Consider the following 15,439-nt stretch of genomic DNA (forward strand, 5'->3'; position numbering starts at 1 on the left):
AAAATTAAAAACTGTTATTGAATTGATTCTAGTCTATCCACATGAACTTGATAACGCGGATTCCAAATTATCGATCCATATTTTAATATCGGCCTCACCAATGATGTAAAAAGGGTTTTTATAACGTAAGGATCACTAAACTCTTTTGCCCATCTTTTCACAAATGCTAAAACTCCTCTCGCTTTATTGGCTGTGGCATTAATATGAGGGTTGAAACTAAGTTTGCAATTCACTGTAACTCCCAAGTCGACAAAAACATCAACGCTTTCCAGAGTTTGGCCATTAATTGTGTAGGGAGCTGGCTGTATGTTCCCACGTGAAAAACACATGGATTTACATTTTTCTATGTTGAGAGGCATAAAATTCGCATTACACCAAGTAACTAAACGATTTAAATCCGCCCGGAGTATAGAACGTTCATCAACCGACGCGTATGACTTAAAAAGTCTTACGTCGTCGGCATACATTAAAATTTTAGAAAATTTTATAGTTGTGGAAACATCGTTTATAAAGATCAAAAACAGAATAGGACCGAGATGGCTGCCCTGAACATACCGGGGGGAACATCGATGACATTCGAACAAATGTTTTTAAAAATGACTCTTTGAGTTCTACCGCAAAGATAGGAGGAGATCCAGCGAGTTAGGCCAGGCTGAAAACCAAGCAATTCGAGTTTATAAACAAGTAATGAATGGCGTACTTTGTCGAATGCTTTGCTGAAATCAGTGTATATAACGTCGGTATGATGATTGTTTCTAAGCCCATTAAAGACGTGAGTTGTAAATTCAAGCAAATTGGTTGTGGTTGATTTGGCTCTACAAAAGCCATGCTGAGAACTATCTATCAATGTAGAAAACGAAAATGTAAGGTGATTAGTAACGATTGCTTCGAAAAGCTTAGGGATAGCGGAGAGTTTTGCTATTCCACGATAGTTTTTAATGGACGACTTGCTTCCTTTTTTATGGAGTGGGATAAGAAAAGATTCCTTCCAAGCCGTCGGGAAAATGCCATTTTTAAAGAGAGGTTAAACAGATCAGTAAGGGGCTGGTAAATGTATTCCGCACATTTTTAAAGAAAACATGTTGGGATCAAATCGGGACCGTATTTGAAGGATTCTTTTAGGATCTTTAGATGTAGTAGAACATCTTCAGGCAACAAATGTGGGGCATATATTGAGTTACTAGAATGGAGCTCATACGGATAATTTGTAGGTGATGAGTAATTAGAAAGAAAGAATTGAGCGAAGAAGTTTGCAATCTCTTGATCGTCGCTGGAAATGCTATTTCTAAACTTCATGGCAGAAGGAAACCCGTTAGTTCTGCATTTAGAATTTACGAAATCATAAAAATACTTCGGGTTGGAAATAATGTGTCTTTTAATTTTACATATGTAAGCTTTATAACACTTTTTATTAAGTTCAAAATACTTATGACGGAAAATAGCGTACTGTGCATAATCAGAATGTATACCGGTTCTCTTATATAATTTGAATAAACGTGATTTCCTATTTTTTAAAGCTTTTAAATCTTTAGTAAACCAGGCTTGCACTGGTTCAATGTACGAGCATGTGCGTTTGGGCAAATGTTTTTCAAATAAAGTATAAATGGTTGTATTAAAATGTAAAATGTTTTGCTATACATCCTCTTTATATCGAGGCCACGTTATCTCAGAAAGCTCTTAATTTAAATTGTTGAAATTAGTTTTTTTGAAAAATCAAAGCATCTGCTAGAGACACGTGTTTTGTTAGTGCAGCCGACTTCGTTGCTTATGATTTCGTAAGTTATTTCAAGAGAAGTATGGTAAACGTCTTCTGGCAAAACAAGAGGTTCACACCAATTTATAGAGAATTTAGATATGTCGTCAACAAATGCTAAGTCTAAGAATTTTCCATACTTATTCGGAAAGAAGTTGATCTGATTAAGGCAAACATCAGTAATTCCATCCAAAAAGTCATTATTATGCATCTTGGATGATATGGGGATAATATTGTGATCAACGGTATTCCAAGATATGTATATGTGGCAGGTTAAAGTCCCCTAAAACAATCTTTGAGTCCGTGGGATTTATCATCGAATTGACTGATTGTGACAGTGAAATATGGTGCATATACACTGATAGATCAGAAGACGGTGGAATATAGCAAACGACTAAGTAAATATGACCCCGGCCTATTAAGATTCGGATGCATTTAAACTCGATGGAATCAACTTCGGCTAAATTAACATCTTTAGATGGAATTGAAGAATGTACAGCTCATCTAAACACTTGAAAGATTTGAACAAGCTATCGTATTGATTGAACTTTTCCGTGATTATGGAAAACTCTTTAGCAATTTCAGAAAACGTATTGCGTGTTTGTATAAACAGTTTAAATAGGTCAACCTCAGTTGATCTGCATTTAATGCATGACCAACGTACTCCCTTCTCCCCATCATTGACAGTGTCAACAACTGTAGCCGTCAGTCCCGCGAACTTTCCATGGGCGAGCCCATCGCAAAGCCAGCAAGAGACAAAACGTTTTTCTTCGCTTTTTACCTGACAGTTTTTGAAAATGCTAGTCATTTTTTATAGAAAGATAATGAAAATAGACTAGTATAAGAATCTAGAAATGGTAAAGGTATGTTTGTAAATTACAAAGAAAAAACAGTTGAAATAGCACTGAAAAATGAGAAAGGTTATATATAAAGCAACTCTGAAAGTTTGGGAGCTTAGCGGTAGCTAGCAGTTTTAGAGTCACTGTCACTTGACACTTAAAAAGCGACGCAAACAGCTGCGAAGACAGTAAATGGTAAATAGCGATAAAAACAAAAAGTGTGCGCACAAAAACAATTGCAAGGTGAAAAGGTGCCAATCAAAATTGCAACAAAAACACAAATGCACAATGACTCGGCAAACACAAAATGAATAATAAGAAATTGATTAAAAACTTTAAAACTCACAAAATCTGAACTTTTCAAAGCAAACCAGCTGTATTAAAATGAACTCTAGGTTCTCGCACTTATTTTTGTCACAAACTAGTATTACAATTTAGATATTATAATTTAAAACTCGCAAAATAAACACAGCAAAATAAAATGTAACTTCACAGCTATAATGACGTTTGCGTTATTGATGATGCTTAATGTCTCTTTTAGGCCCTCTCGGTATTTCCAACCGCTATATTTAATTAACTGTAGATCGAATTTTCAAATGCATGAACCTCTTCGTTGTCTGTGTCAAGATTTCAATAATCACTGCAATAATATTGATACTAGTGACACACTCTACAGTATAAAAAAATATATACTCACTGCTTTGAACTCATAACTTATTCAAAATTAACATGTTAAATTAAATCTGTTACCAGCTCCAGTTACTTTGGGCGGGTCGCTTGGAATCACGTCCTTTCCAACCTCCCAAGCATCGCAGCCCTACTCATTGTATTTTAAATATACATCAGCTGCTCGAAATCACGTCCATTCCGACAGTTTTAATAATCAATTCCATTGCTCGGCATCACAGTCCATCCCGACAACTGCTTTAAGAATATATATACATATTTTATAATATAATTTTGCTCACTATGTATGCTTCTGTAATTTATTCTGTAATCCGTAATTATACTTAGTCTGATTAATTGTTAAATTTGTAGACTAATAAATAAATAAACCCAAAAGTCGTGAAAATTCCATAAAAATAGAGAAAAAAAATTACAAACATATACTACAAAAAATAAGTCTATTAGGCAAAACGTCTCCAAAACAATAAATAAATCTACAAAAAGTTAATAAATTCTCCAACTCATACATTTTTAGGTTATGGATATGACGAAAAACCAAAACCAAATGGTTGGCTACGAGGTTGGTCGAATCAGCTGTTACAAGGTTACCGATAAAGCACCAATGCCTGCAGCTTAAGGTTGGCTCGATCAGCTGTTTTATCTGGTTATGGTTAAGTCACCATTAACTGGCCCTTAACACTGGGATATTCTGACATGAAAAAGTTGCCAACTTCCAACTTTTGTTGCAGCCGAAGTATTCGAATTCGATATTTTTAAAACTCGCACTGAAATACCGGGCACAAGTGTTACAATAAAAAAATTACAATTTGGGTATGATGAAATGAATTTTAAATTATGGAATCTTACAATGGGAGTAGATTTCACTAAACGTTTAGAAATATAATAACTATAAAACCACTACCGGAATTTTCTAACCGTGAAACTTTGTTCGATAACAGAAAATTTTACTGCTGATATCAGCTTCAGTGGCAGTAGTGGCAGTGTTAAACTCTAGTCAACGTTAACCTTTACCAGCAAAATATCGGTACTCTTTATGATTGAGGTGTACACATAAGGCCGCGTATTTCAGTTTTTTGATATCGAACAAAGTGGCAAGGTTGATAGTCAACTTTAACCAGAGTTTAAACTCGCACTGAAAAACCAGGCATAAATCTTCAGCCCTATTCTGCATTTCGACTTGGATTGGAATTTTTTCGATTTGGCAATTTTGGTATTCTGTGTTCCAATCTCTTTCGATCCAACTTCGAATCGTTCGATTTTTTGTATTCTGCATTTCGATCGTAGTTCCGTTTTTCTAAGTTGCAAATAAGTTGGCGGAAAAATATTTTCTTTTTATTTTTTTATTAATTTATAACAGAATTTTGACAAAAATATAAGTAAAACTTGTTAAGAAACGTAGAAGGCTTGATGATGATTGTTTTTTATATGTTTCCAGGTCAAAAACAACATGTCGATGTCGAAGTCCTTGGACGTATTTGCCCCGCAAAAGTATCTAACACATACTTGAAAGCATACTTGTTAAGTCGAAAGTTATTTTTGAACCTAAATAAGAAAATAAGTCATTAAACTATACCACTTTTAAGTTCGATTTCTTACAATTCGTCACTCATCTCAAATGGATTACACAAATTTCGCAATATTTGCCTTTCCATTCTTGCCTGGCAATTTTCGTATGCGTTGCTTTCCAACTCCATAAATAATGTCGCGGCTATTGATTCCATTATAATAGACAGCTATAATTTGTGTCTGTTCGTTGGGTCCAGTTATATGCCAAAGCAAGCTGCCGGCGTAGAGGAAGGTGAAGCGAAAACGTAAACAATCCGTGCGGAAAGAATAAATAAACCTTTATAAAGTATTTTAGGCCAGTGCAATGAAATTAGCATCCTTAAAATTCAGAAAATGTCAACTATATTCGTGCAGGAATCCGTTTTAACAAAACTTGGTGGCCACGGCAGGGAATTGGCCAAAAGAACGACAAAAACACACTTACAATTATGAAAGAACTTCACTCAAAAAAATATAACACTGCGGCAATATATTCTATTGCTTTTTTTTTGTACAAAATGGCGTGGATAATAAAATATAAACGTTTTTCAGTGTTTTTTACAAATTTTCTTTAATTGATTTTGTTCCAACGTTCACACATTCCGTACCAACAGCTGATTTCGAAAAGTCATTTGCTCTTCCTCTTATCTTTACGATTCCGTCGTAATGCAGAATACCAAACTTCGATTGAAGCGGAGCGTAGAACGGGAACGTAATCGAAATGCGGAATAGGGGTGCTTAATGTAGTAATTCCAAACTTCAAATATCAATTTCTAAATTTTAAGGATGCTAATTTCATTGCACTGGCCTAAAGTACTTTATAAAGGTTTATTTATTCTTTCCGCAAGGATTGTTTACGTTTTCGCTTCACCTTCCTCCACGCCGGCAGCTTGCTTTGGCAAATTATAGCTGTCTATTATAATGGAATCAATAGCCGCGGCATTATTTGTGGAGTTGGAAAGCAACGCATACGAAAATTGCCAGGCGAGAATGGAAAGGCAAATATTGCGAGATTTGTGTAATCCATTTGAGATGAGTGACGAATTGTAAGAAATTGAACTTAAAAGTGGTAAAGTTTAAAGACTTATTTTCTTATTTAGGTTCAAAAAAAACTTTCGACTTAACAATGATGCTTTCAAGTGTGTGTTAGATACTTTTGCGGGGCAAATACGTCGAAGGACTTCGGCATCGACATGTTGTTTTTGACCTGGAAACATATAAAAAAACAATCATCATGAAGCTTTCTACGTTTCTTAACAAGTTTTACTTACATTTTTGTTAAAATTGTTATAAATTTATAAAAAAATAAAAAGAAAATATTTTTCCGTCAACCAATTTGCAACTTAGAAAAACGGAACTACGATCGAAATGCAGAATACAAAAAATCGAACAATTCGAAGTTGGATCGAAAGAGATTGGAACACAGAATACCAAAATTGCCAAATCGAAAAAATTCCAATCCAAGTCGAAATGCAGAATAGGGCTGAATATATCGAACGGTTCAATTTTATCAATGATTTATTTTTGGACTTGGCCTCATTCTATTTCTTTTAAAATTTGATAAATTTCCTCTTCGGTACTGAATTTTTAATGTATAGAAGGCCCACTGTTATGTTCAATCTTTCCCACAGTACGGTTGACGTTACCTTATATGCATAATATAATATAAACATAGCGCTGCTTGCTCTTTGGGAAGGTTCTATATATACATATAACAAGTGGTTACTGATCGTTTTTACCCACTTTTTTATAGAGAATTATTCCGTATGTATTAGATCGATCCGTATGAGTTCTTTGAATATCTTGTTACTTGCGCCATCTACAAATTTGCCAGAGGGTCCAACTTACGATATCCGATGGACAAACAGTTTGAGAAACTCTTTACCGAATTGATTCGCATTCCTATTGAAACGCTTCCATCGGGCAGAGTAATAGACATGATTAACTGCGAAATTTGTGCCATACATATATTTTCCATACATGACATTGACGGTAAATAAAAGCTCGTAACAATTGCAGAGGACAGATGCTAGTTCATTACATTCATAACTTTGGAATACGACCTTTCAGTTAATACTATTGGGCAATTCACAAGGCTTTCTTATTCATGTAAAATTTTAAGATTTGAGTACTTTATATGGTTTTCAATATAAAATTTGATTAAATTAGCACATGGGGCGAATAGACCTTGTGAATTGCCTATATGATTTATATCGATAAAGTTAAGAGAAATTTTAGTCAAATTTTGGACCTGCCATATGTCGAAAGACAGTATTTATTTAATTTCTTGATTCAACGGCAGGCGAAATAGATACATACATAATATACCTCTGATAAACGGCTTAATTATTAATTAAAAAAAGATTTTTAATGTAAAAAAAAATTTATTGGCGAAAATCTATATTTGTTAATCAACTCTTTATCCTGTACGCTTCAAATTTCTGTTTCTATTACTGCATAAACTATTCTTTTGTGGCAATGTTAGTCAAATCCGTTGTTTTAACTTAGCCTATAATAGCGCTATCACGCTACCATAGCGTTATATATAATTTACTTTTAACGTAAATTCAACAGAAATCTGCAGGTAGATAAAGTCCGACGTAGTAGGGGTTTTTACTTGTCCAAAGCAGTATTAGTTTTGAGGGCGATAACACATTCTTCACCGCAAGATTTTAGGACTGTGCACTGAAAACGAAAAAATAAAAAAAAATTTGTTAAATATATAAATGTTTGCAAAATAGAATGTCGCTTTTTGTAGACATTTATAATTCAAAATCTCTGGGTTAACTCATAAAGCTCGCAAATACCTCGTCATGCTCGTAAGCCCATAAACCGAAAGAACCAGCTGCTGCGAATATGCTTAGAAGGGATTCAAGGGGTTGTGTAGCGCAATATATAGCTTCTCCAACCAAATTTTCAACCTCACATTCGAGCGGCGAATCTTGTTTCACTATGGCGAGGCTCTGGCGAACCCAAGCTTCACATGGAACTTGGGGGTGGGGAGGGAGAGATGGCCTGAAGGTTAATGTGGCCATATAAATCGATCCCGAGATGGTCGGGCTAGCACCTTAATGGTGCTGTGTTACCGGAGCGTACCGGATCTGTATCCGGCAAAGGACCATCACATCGATAACACTCCTCAAAGCCTTCGGAGAGTAACCTTATCGCTACAACAACCAAAAATATGCTTAGATATATAATATTGTGTCTTACAATAGAGCTCCATGAAAAAATGAAACTTTGTGTTTTCTCAAAAATATTAAATTTTGAATATGGATGGAAGTTGCAACATAAGCAAATTTTCGGAAATTCGGGTTATTTGTTTCCTAGTTGTCCTTTTGATAAAGCCGTTGCAAAGCTGTATAAATGTTTGCCAAATACAAGTTTGAAGCAAATGTTCGAATTTAAATCATTTAATGACCTTGTTAATTGTTAATAATGTTTTCCAAAAGTTCAAAATATGGGCTAAATAAATTTGAGTCACGGGAAATTCTAACAAATTTTACTTTCTAAGGTTTTGACTTTGATTGAAGAAACCTACTTCATATATGTCGTATTTTGTTGAAAACTTCTCCTGACCGAAATTAGTTGATATTTCTGTTAGAATTACAGGGGATTATAGAAAGGCCTACTAAGTTCTAGCAAATTGTTGGATATATTTAAAGTGAGCTTCTAATATAGCACGTCAAATATGTAATAAGAGAACGATTTGCAAAATTCAAAAGAACAACTTTCGACGTGGTTTTTTTTTAAGGTGGGAGAAATCTAATACTATTCGATAGATAAAATGACAAAAATATAGGGCTTATACCGTTTTCACACAGAAACTTAATCGAATCACAATTCTTATTTAATGAAATAATTAAGTTTCCATTTTCATACAGGGCCTTTTGCTTCATTAAGGGACCATCTGTCATCAGCCCCAAAGAAAATATTTCGTTTTTACAAAAAATAGTTAAAATGGAAAGCAGCCGTTTCCTTCTTAACTATAAATACAATCAAAATATAATGCATTCGGAACTATCCATAGATGTTGCACCTAACCACATATGTGCCTATTTGCGAAAAAGCCATATTATCTTTTGCAGCAAATGCAACGAAAATTAAATTTTGAATTTTTTCGAGTTTAATAAGAAAACCAGGTATTAAAAATGCATTTGAAGATTAAATTTATTATTTTTAGGTGATTAAAGTCTTTACGCACCCGTTTTTAGTTTTATAGAAAAAATGATCTCCACACGGAGATACACTTTTTCATGGAGCCTCCTTTTGTTTATTTGTTATTGCCGAAATAAGAATATAAAATTCAGACTATTATGATTTTGACAACAGGTGAAACCCGATTTGCCAATTTGTATGATCTAAGCTGACCGACAAAATACTAATAACAGAAAACACCTTAAGTTAGCAACTGATATATTCGGTCGAATACGGACCCTTTTTTATTCAGACCAGGGCCTTATTCAGTAACTGTGAGTTTTAAAATGTACACTTTTTCTTCATATAATTTGTATGAAAGAAAAATGTACATTTCAAAACTCATAGTTACTGAATAGGGCCCCAGATACCCATGGGTCAATTATATGGTCGGCTCATCTCATCAGCTGATTTTATTTCTTTCATTTCACTGGTATAGGGATTGTCAAAAGGAGATGGAAAACGTAAAATGTAACCAACACATTGACAATTAATTACAGCCGTGGTGGTAAATTATTTATAAAAAAAAATAGTTTCGCATCACATTAGGTAATTTTTTTAGTAAATGCATCTAATTTAGGTCATTTTTTCCGCCAAGATTTGTAAAGTTTTTGTTTTCTATCATTTCATTCGCCTAACACCAACACGCAGATTTTGACAATCTGAAAAAGGTATGTTGTTACTGTGGAGATGAGCCAAACATATAGTTGAACCATGCAAATACCCAAGCATTGTGAATTCATACAAGTGGCGAATGTTTGATAAAAACGTTCACAATAGTAAAAAGCCTCGATCACTTATTTAATCGCTGTTCGCTTGGATAAATCATTTGCTCAAGCCTTTTTCAAAAATTTTTGTAGACGACTGGTACATTACATTATTTACATATTTTAAAATGTTCGCTTAACTGGCTGCTCACATTTAATCTATTAACTAGATTTTAGAAATTAGAAACCTGATTTGAAACACAAATGGGCAATTCATGGCACTTCCATTTAATAACCGCAAGCCTTTCTTCCATTCTCTGGCCATTCGCGACAGCCGTGCTCTCTGTAAGCTATTATTTGACAGATAGGTATGGCAATGGAGTAGATTTTTCACTTGTATGAATTCACAATGTACCCAAGCGTGCGGCGATATGTACATGTGTACGTATAGTATATACCTACATACATTTATGTAAATGGATTTACTTACTAGAAGATCTTTTCCATTATCAAAATCAGCTCTTAAGGAATTTCCCAAATCTCCTTCTGGTACTTTTAAGTCTTCGCGAATTTCTCCGTTATCTGACATTAAAGTAAGAAAGCCATCATCGCTTATATCAGTCAACTGATAATCCTCTCGTTTAACGTGTGGCACATCCATATTATGAGTTGAGGGACAGATATCTTCGTATCTACAATAAAAAAAATATTTATAGCGCAGTTTTTTTTTAATTATTCTGCCCTACTTACTTTTTATTTGTGAAAATATCTATGCCAACCATGTGAACTTTTGCATGTCCATGCTTGCCGGTCTTTGATGTGGACATCTCTACTATCTTGCACGGTCGTCCTTTGAGCATAACAAAACCATTTTTGCGTAAAGCTGAGCATTGCATGGGATATGTCTGAGATGCTCCAGAATCGCCAGTCTCAAAGTGATGATCGTCCATTTCTGCCATTTTGCTTTTAATTCAGATAGTAGAGAACGTCTTCCAAAAATATCTAAAAAATTTGAGAATGTGCACGTTAGTGGGTGTTCCACAGTCAGGTCCACAACGGAGGGATCAGATCACTTGGAAAGCCAGGTTTTTAGGTATAACTTTTAATTATCAATTATGTTTACATTTTCGAATGTGGATAACTATTTACGTATGTACTGCACTTTGCATTGCAAATTATCTATTGTGATTGCACACAATATAAGTATGTATATAGATACTTAGCCAACATTGGTATAGATTCTATTTATTTCTTATAAAATGTTGATTCATTATTTTTTCACTAAAATTTTTTCACATCTAAAGAGTAGACATCTTTATGGATGTAGAAACACTATAGATTTGCCGAAAAATGCTCGCCTCTGTTGAATATCAGCAAATCGCCTTGTTGAATTAATTTTTCAATCACAATAGAACTCACTTAGAACAGAATTTACTGCAAACAGTATTTATACTCAGTAATTCGTGTTAACAAGGAAATCATGCATTAAATACACAATTTACAGCCAAGAACCCGATACTCACATGTGATTTAAATGGCCTTATGCAAAGAGAAGAAATGGCACAACCCTGCTCTTGTCCACGAAACACTTGAATGAGTAATCAAGATAATGTATCCGGTCAATACATGGTGAAAAATGGCGCAATGAATGCTTAAAAGTGTCAAACATATATGTCAATCACAAGGGGAACACTCATTTAATTGTATTGGCTTTTTAAGGCCTATACATAGTCCACACTTAGTCTGCCCATGATTTGCCCAACATAAAACGGCCGTTTCTTGGTAATTTTTTTCATCTAAGGAAAAGGTGCCGTTCTAAAGGTGTAATTAGTGGTGACTTATAACCATAAAACCATAATAGGATAAAACAGCTGATCGAACCTACCTTATGGAAACAATGTAATCGATTAACATAACGCTAACGCCATAACCACATTGGTTTTTGGTTATTCGCCATATCCATAACCTAAAGATATTTGAGTTGGTGAATTTAATAACTTTTTGTGGTATTATTTATTGTTTTGGATACGTTATGACTAGAGACTTATTTTTTGTGGAATATGATTGTAATTTTCTGCGTTTTCTTAATTTTTATGAAATTGTCGCGATTTTTAGGTTAAAGAGCCCATTACTCATACTTAGCATTGACTTCGCTTGACTTGAGAACTATCACTTACAGTTCTGTTAAATGAACATTGCGTGTTACTGATTACTCAAAACTTATCAACACTTAACTTGACTTAGAAGTATGTTGAATTTGGATTTTCTATGTAATTTGTAAGTGACGTTTACATTTTGAGACTGTAATACATTTTGACATTTTGTAATACAAATTGACATTTATTTTTATTTTATTTACTAATTTTTACACCCATAAATTAATTGTAGTGGTCAAAATTAACTTTGTTTAAAAACCACCACTTTTTGTAGCAAATATTTCACAATAAAATGACAGCTATCATAATCAGCCAGATTGTATGCGCTAAGTGGAGTATAATAGTGGCTAAGTTGCCAAATTTACGCCAAGTCTATGCTAAGTATCAGTAATGGGCCCTTAAGGCACCACTAATCGATCACATTGGAGATGGCTATGGATATGGGTATGGTTACGACAATGGCGTTAGGGTTAAGGAAGTTTAATTTGCCCTTTTGACATTGTTGAAGCTATTAAAATTCTACAGTGTTGGAAATTAGAAATCACTTATGTCTCCAATCCGCAGTGGTATTCTTGCACGAGGTAGCGTAAATTATAGCAACAAAGTTGGCAATTAGCCAAATTTTAAATCAAATAGATATTTTATTCAAATTTGCAATTTAGTTGGTACTTCAAGTTGGTTGCAGCCTTTTTGACAAATGGTCCATGGAAAATTATGTCAAAAAGCTGTATATAACTTGATGAAGGCTTTTTTTTGTACGTGTATATACATCTGCGTTTGCGAAACCGATAATTGCCACTTGTGTATACTAAAAAATAAAAATAAGTACTTGACGTGATCTACCTCCAAACATATTAAGGCCCAGCTTCTAATCCTATATGCGGTGTGCTATTTTTTAATATTTCCTACATTTGCTACAACCAAAGAGGTTAAATATAATAAGAGACGTCACTCGTTACTTTGCGTAATGTTATTCGTTAGGGTACTCCCAGGTTTTTTTTTTGGGCGAGATGTGCATAAATGACTTCCATACATTTCGTTTTCGTGGGGCATTTGTGTTTATTTTTCCAACTTTATTTAATTAATTCTCTTTCCAAAAATAACATTTGCATAAGGTGCCTACACGGCATGGATAAATGCGAGACAATTAAAATGTACCTCACAGAAAACATTAGACATCAATTTGTTTGATTTCCAGCGATTGACTCTCCACTCGTAGCAGACTGGTGGCTCTTATTTATTTATCCTCTTTGCTACAACTACATCCCTTAGAAAACTTTATTTCTAATTGAAAAAACTTGTTTCTAAACTTTGATGTTGCTTTGTCCGGGGCGTGAACCTAGGTTCATCGCTGTGGTAGGCGGAGCACGCTTTAAGCTGGAGACATTGGTGCTTTATCGGTAACCGTATCGGTAACCTTTTAACAGCTGATACGACCAACCTTATGAGAATCAATGCAATCGATTATTGGTGCCGATAAGGTCGTAACCGTATCGTAGCCAACCAATTGGGTTTGGTTTACCCTCGTAACGATAAACAGCTGATTACGTTAAGGATACGGATACAGCGATACGACTAAAGCTGGAGACATTGGTGCTTTATCGGTAACCGTATCGGTAACCTTATAACAGCTGATTCGACCAACCTTATGAGAATCAATGCAATCGATTATTGGTGCCGTTAAGGTCGTAACCGTATCGTAGCCAACCAATTGGGTTTTGGTTTACCGTCGTAACGATAAACAGCTGATTACGTTAGGGATACGGATACAGCGATACGACACCAATGACTCCAGCTATACGGCACCAATGACTCCGGTTTTAATTGGCGGAAACATGTTTGCAACGTACAAATAGTATTCACCGAAAGCGCCTAATGGCAGCACCGCATCAATCTGTATACCTTTAATTTCTCTGATCATTTGACTTTTTGGTTCGATGGAAAAAAACCCGATTATTAGTGGACTTTTGTAAAGTCGGCAATACCTCACCGGCTTGATGGGTCACGTGCTTGAAACGGAATTCAGAAATGCAACCTTGCCTGAGAAAACCCAGCTCCCGTTCTTTTACTTTAGCTTTATCGTTGAGTGTATGTTTCTTTCAGATAGCTTACTATTTATCAGATTTTATTTAAAGAATCCTTTATTTTACAGACTGCTCGTGTGAATAAAATACACAATGCCACCTAAATTCGATCCTACGGAAATTAAATTAGGTAAATATTTATTTGTATATACTAAAATATTCAAAAAAGTAATTGTTTCGGTTACTTCAGTTTATTTGCGATGCGTTGGGGGAGAGGTGGGAGCTACATCCTCTTTGGCTCCCAAAATCGGACCGCTGGGGTTGGTAAGTGAAATTCTTTAGTTACCGGTTTCCTAATACGCGAATGATATTTTTTAGTCTCCGAAAAAAGTAGGAGATGATATTGCAAAGGCAACTGGAGACTGGAAGGGTCTTAAAATTACAGTCTGTTTGACTATTCAAAATCGTCAGGCTGCTATATCAGTTGTTCCATCTGCAGCATCTTTAATTATAAAGGCACTTAAAGAACCTCCACGTGATAGGAAAAAACAGAAAAACAGTAAGTTATTTTGCTTTATGTATGTTATTTAATAACTTTCCTTTATTGATAGTTAAACACAGTGGAAACGTTGGATTTGAAGACATTCTTTCAATTGCAAGAACAATGAGACCAAGATCAATGGCTCGGAATCTAGAAGGCACCTGTAAAGAGATCTTGGGTACCGCGCAGAGCGTCGGTTGCACCGTCGATGGAAGGCCGCCGCATGACATTATAGATGACATTAATAGTGGTTCCGTAGAAATTCCTTCCGAATAAATATTTACTGTGCCTACTTCTAAATTATAAATATAATTCGTTGCCACTTCTTGGCACTGTGTGACAAGATCTGACCAAATATCTAAGAATTTGTTTATAGGTGTATTTATATACTGAGGAAGTTTCGTGCCGAATTTCTGTGCATAATTGCCATGGATTAGGTAGCCAATGTGCGTACAGGTAAAAGTCTAGAACAGGGGTCGACTACTAATATCTGTCCAAAAATATCGGGAGAGCTGTCAAACGATGCGCCGTTACATCAGTATTAAAAACTCGAAGGCTCGCTCAAAATATTTAAATGAAAAACCGAAAATAATTCCGATCTGATCTTCCTGCGTTGACAGCCTTCGGGCGCGCTTATCAAAATAAAATCGGAGCAAAATCCTACGAAAAATTTTTCAGATACATTTCAGCAAGCTGCGCCCACATTGGCTACCTAATCCATGATAATTATGCACATGAAAATGATCACTTTCAACTGCAAATATCTCTGAACATAAAAAGTTGCCTTTCTTGCCTTCGGATTGTTGCCGAGATCAATGCGCGTATTTTGACACCAAATTGATTCAAATGGATGCCAGCGCATTATATAGCTTCTCCAACCCAATTGTCAACCTCACCTACCCGTGGCGAATCCTGTTTCGTTAATAGCCGAGGCTCTGGCGACTCCCTAGTACCTTAATAGTGCTTGTTACCGGATCTGCATCCAGCAAA

General features: G+C 35.1%; 2 protein-coding genes across 3 annotated transcripts; one reads left to right on the forward strand and one right to left on the reverse strand.

The window, feature by feature from the left end:
* Positions 1-7,056: 7,056 nt before the first annotated feature.
* eEF5 (eukaryotic translation elongation factor 5) lies at positions 7,057-11,386 on the reverse strand. 2 transcript variants are annotated; one of them, XM_067770757.1, is made up of 4 exons: positions 11,252-11,386; positions 10,479-10,730; positions 10,219-10,420; positions 7,057-7,509 (listed from the first exon to the last, which is right to left on the reverse strand). In XM_067770757.1, the coding sequence occupies exons 2-4, from the start codon at positions 10,685-10,687 to the stop codon at positions 7,438-7,440; spliced, it is 483 nt and encodes a 160-aa protein (XP_067626858.1). In that variant the 5' UTR covers positions 10,688-10,730; positions 11,252-11,386; the 3' UTR covers positions 7,057-7,437. The 2 variants fall into 2 exon arrangements, with proteins under 2 accessions (XP_067626858.1, XP_067626859.1); XM_067770758.1 differs by having other exon boundaries at positions 11,148-11,282.
* A 2,526-nt stretch (positions 11,387-13,912) lies between these two features.
* On the forward strand, positions 13,913-14,814 carry RpL12 (ribosomal protein L12). Its single transcript, XM_067777318.1, has 5 exons — positions 13,913-13,972; positions 14,037-14,098; positions 14,159-14,232; positions 14,287-14,467; positions 14,520-14,814. Exons 2-5 carry the CDS (start codon positions 14,062-14,064, stop codon positions 14,723-14,725), a joined length of 498 nt encoding a protein of 165 aa, XP_067633419.1. The 5' UTR covers positions 13,913-13,972; positions 14,037-14,061; the 3' UTR covers positions 14,726-14,814.
* Positions 14,815-15,439: the final 625 nt, after the last annotated feature.

Source organism: Eurosta solidaginis, chromosome 3 (genome assembly GCF_040869045.1).
Source record: "Eurosta solidaginis isolate ZX-2024a chromosome 3, ASM4086904v1, whole genome shotgun sequence".
Lineage (NCBI taxonomy): Eukaryota > Metazoa > Arthropoda > Insecta > Diptera > Tephritidae > Eurosta > Eurosta solidaginis.

Bases quoted from the DNA above. Each gene is read 5' to 3' on its own strand.
- RpL12 (XM_067777318.1), top strand. From the start codon at position 14,062: ATGCCACCTAAATTCGATCCTACGGAAATTAAATTAG. The intron at 14,099-14,158 runs GTAAATATTTAT...CGGTTACTTCAG, and splicing joins TCCTACGGAAATTAAATTAG to TTTATTTGCGATGCGTTGGG. The intron at 14,233-14,286 runs GTAAGTGAAATT...GATATTTTTTAG, and splicing joins AAATCGGACCGCTGGGGTTG to TCTCCGAAAAAAGTAGGAGA.
- eEF5 (XM_067770757.1), bottom strand. From the start codon at position 10,687: ATGGCAGAAATGGACGATCATCACTTTGAGACTGGCGATTCTGGAGCA. The intron at 10,421-10,478 runs GTAAGTAGGGCA...TTTTTATTGTAG, and splicing joins GATATTTTCACAAATAAAAA to ATACGAAGATATCTGTCCCT. The intron at 7,510-10,218 runs GTAAGTAAATCC...TTTCGTTTTCAG, and splicing joins ATAATGGAAAAGATCTTCTA to TGCACAGTCCTAAAATCTTG.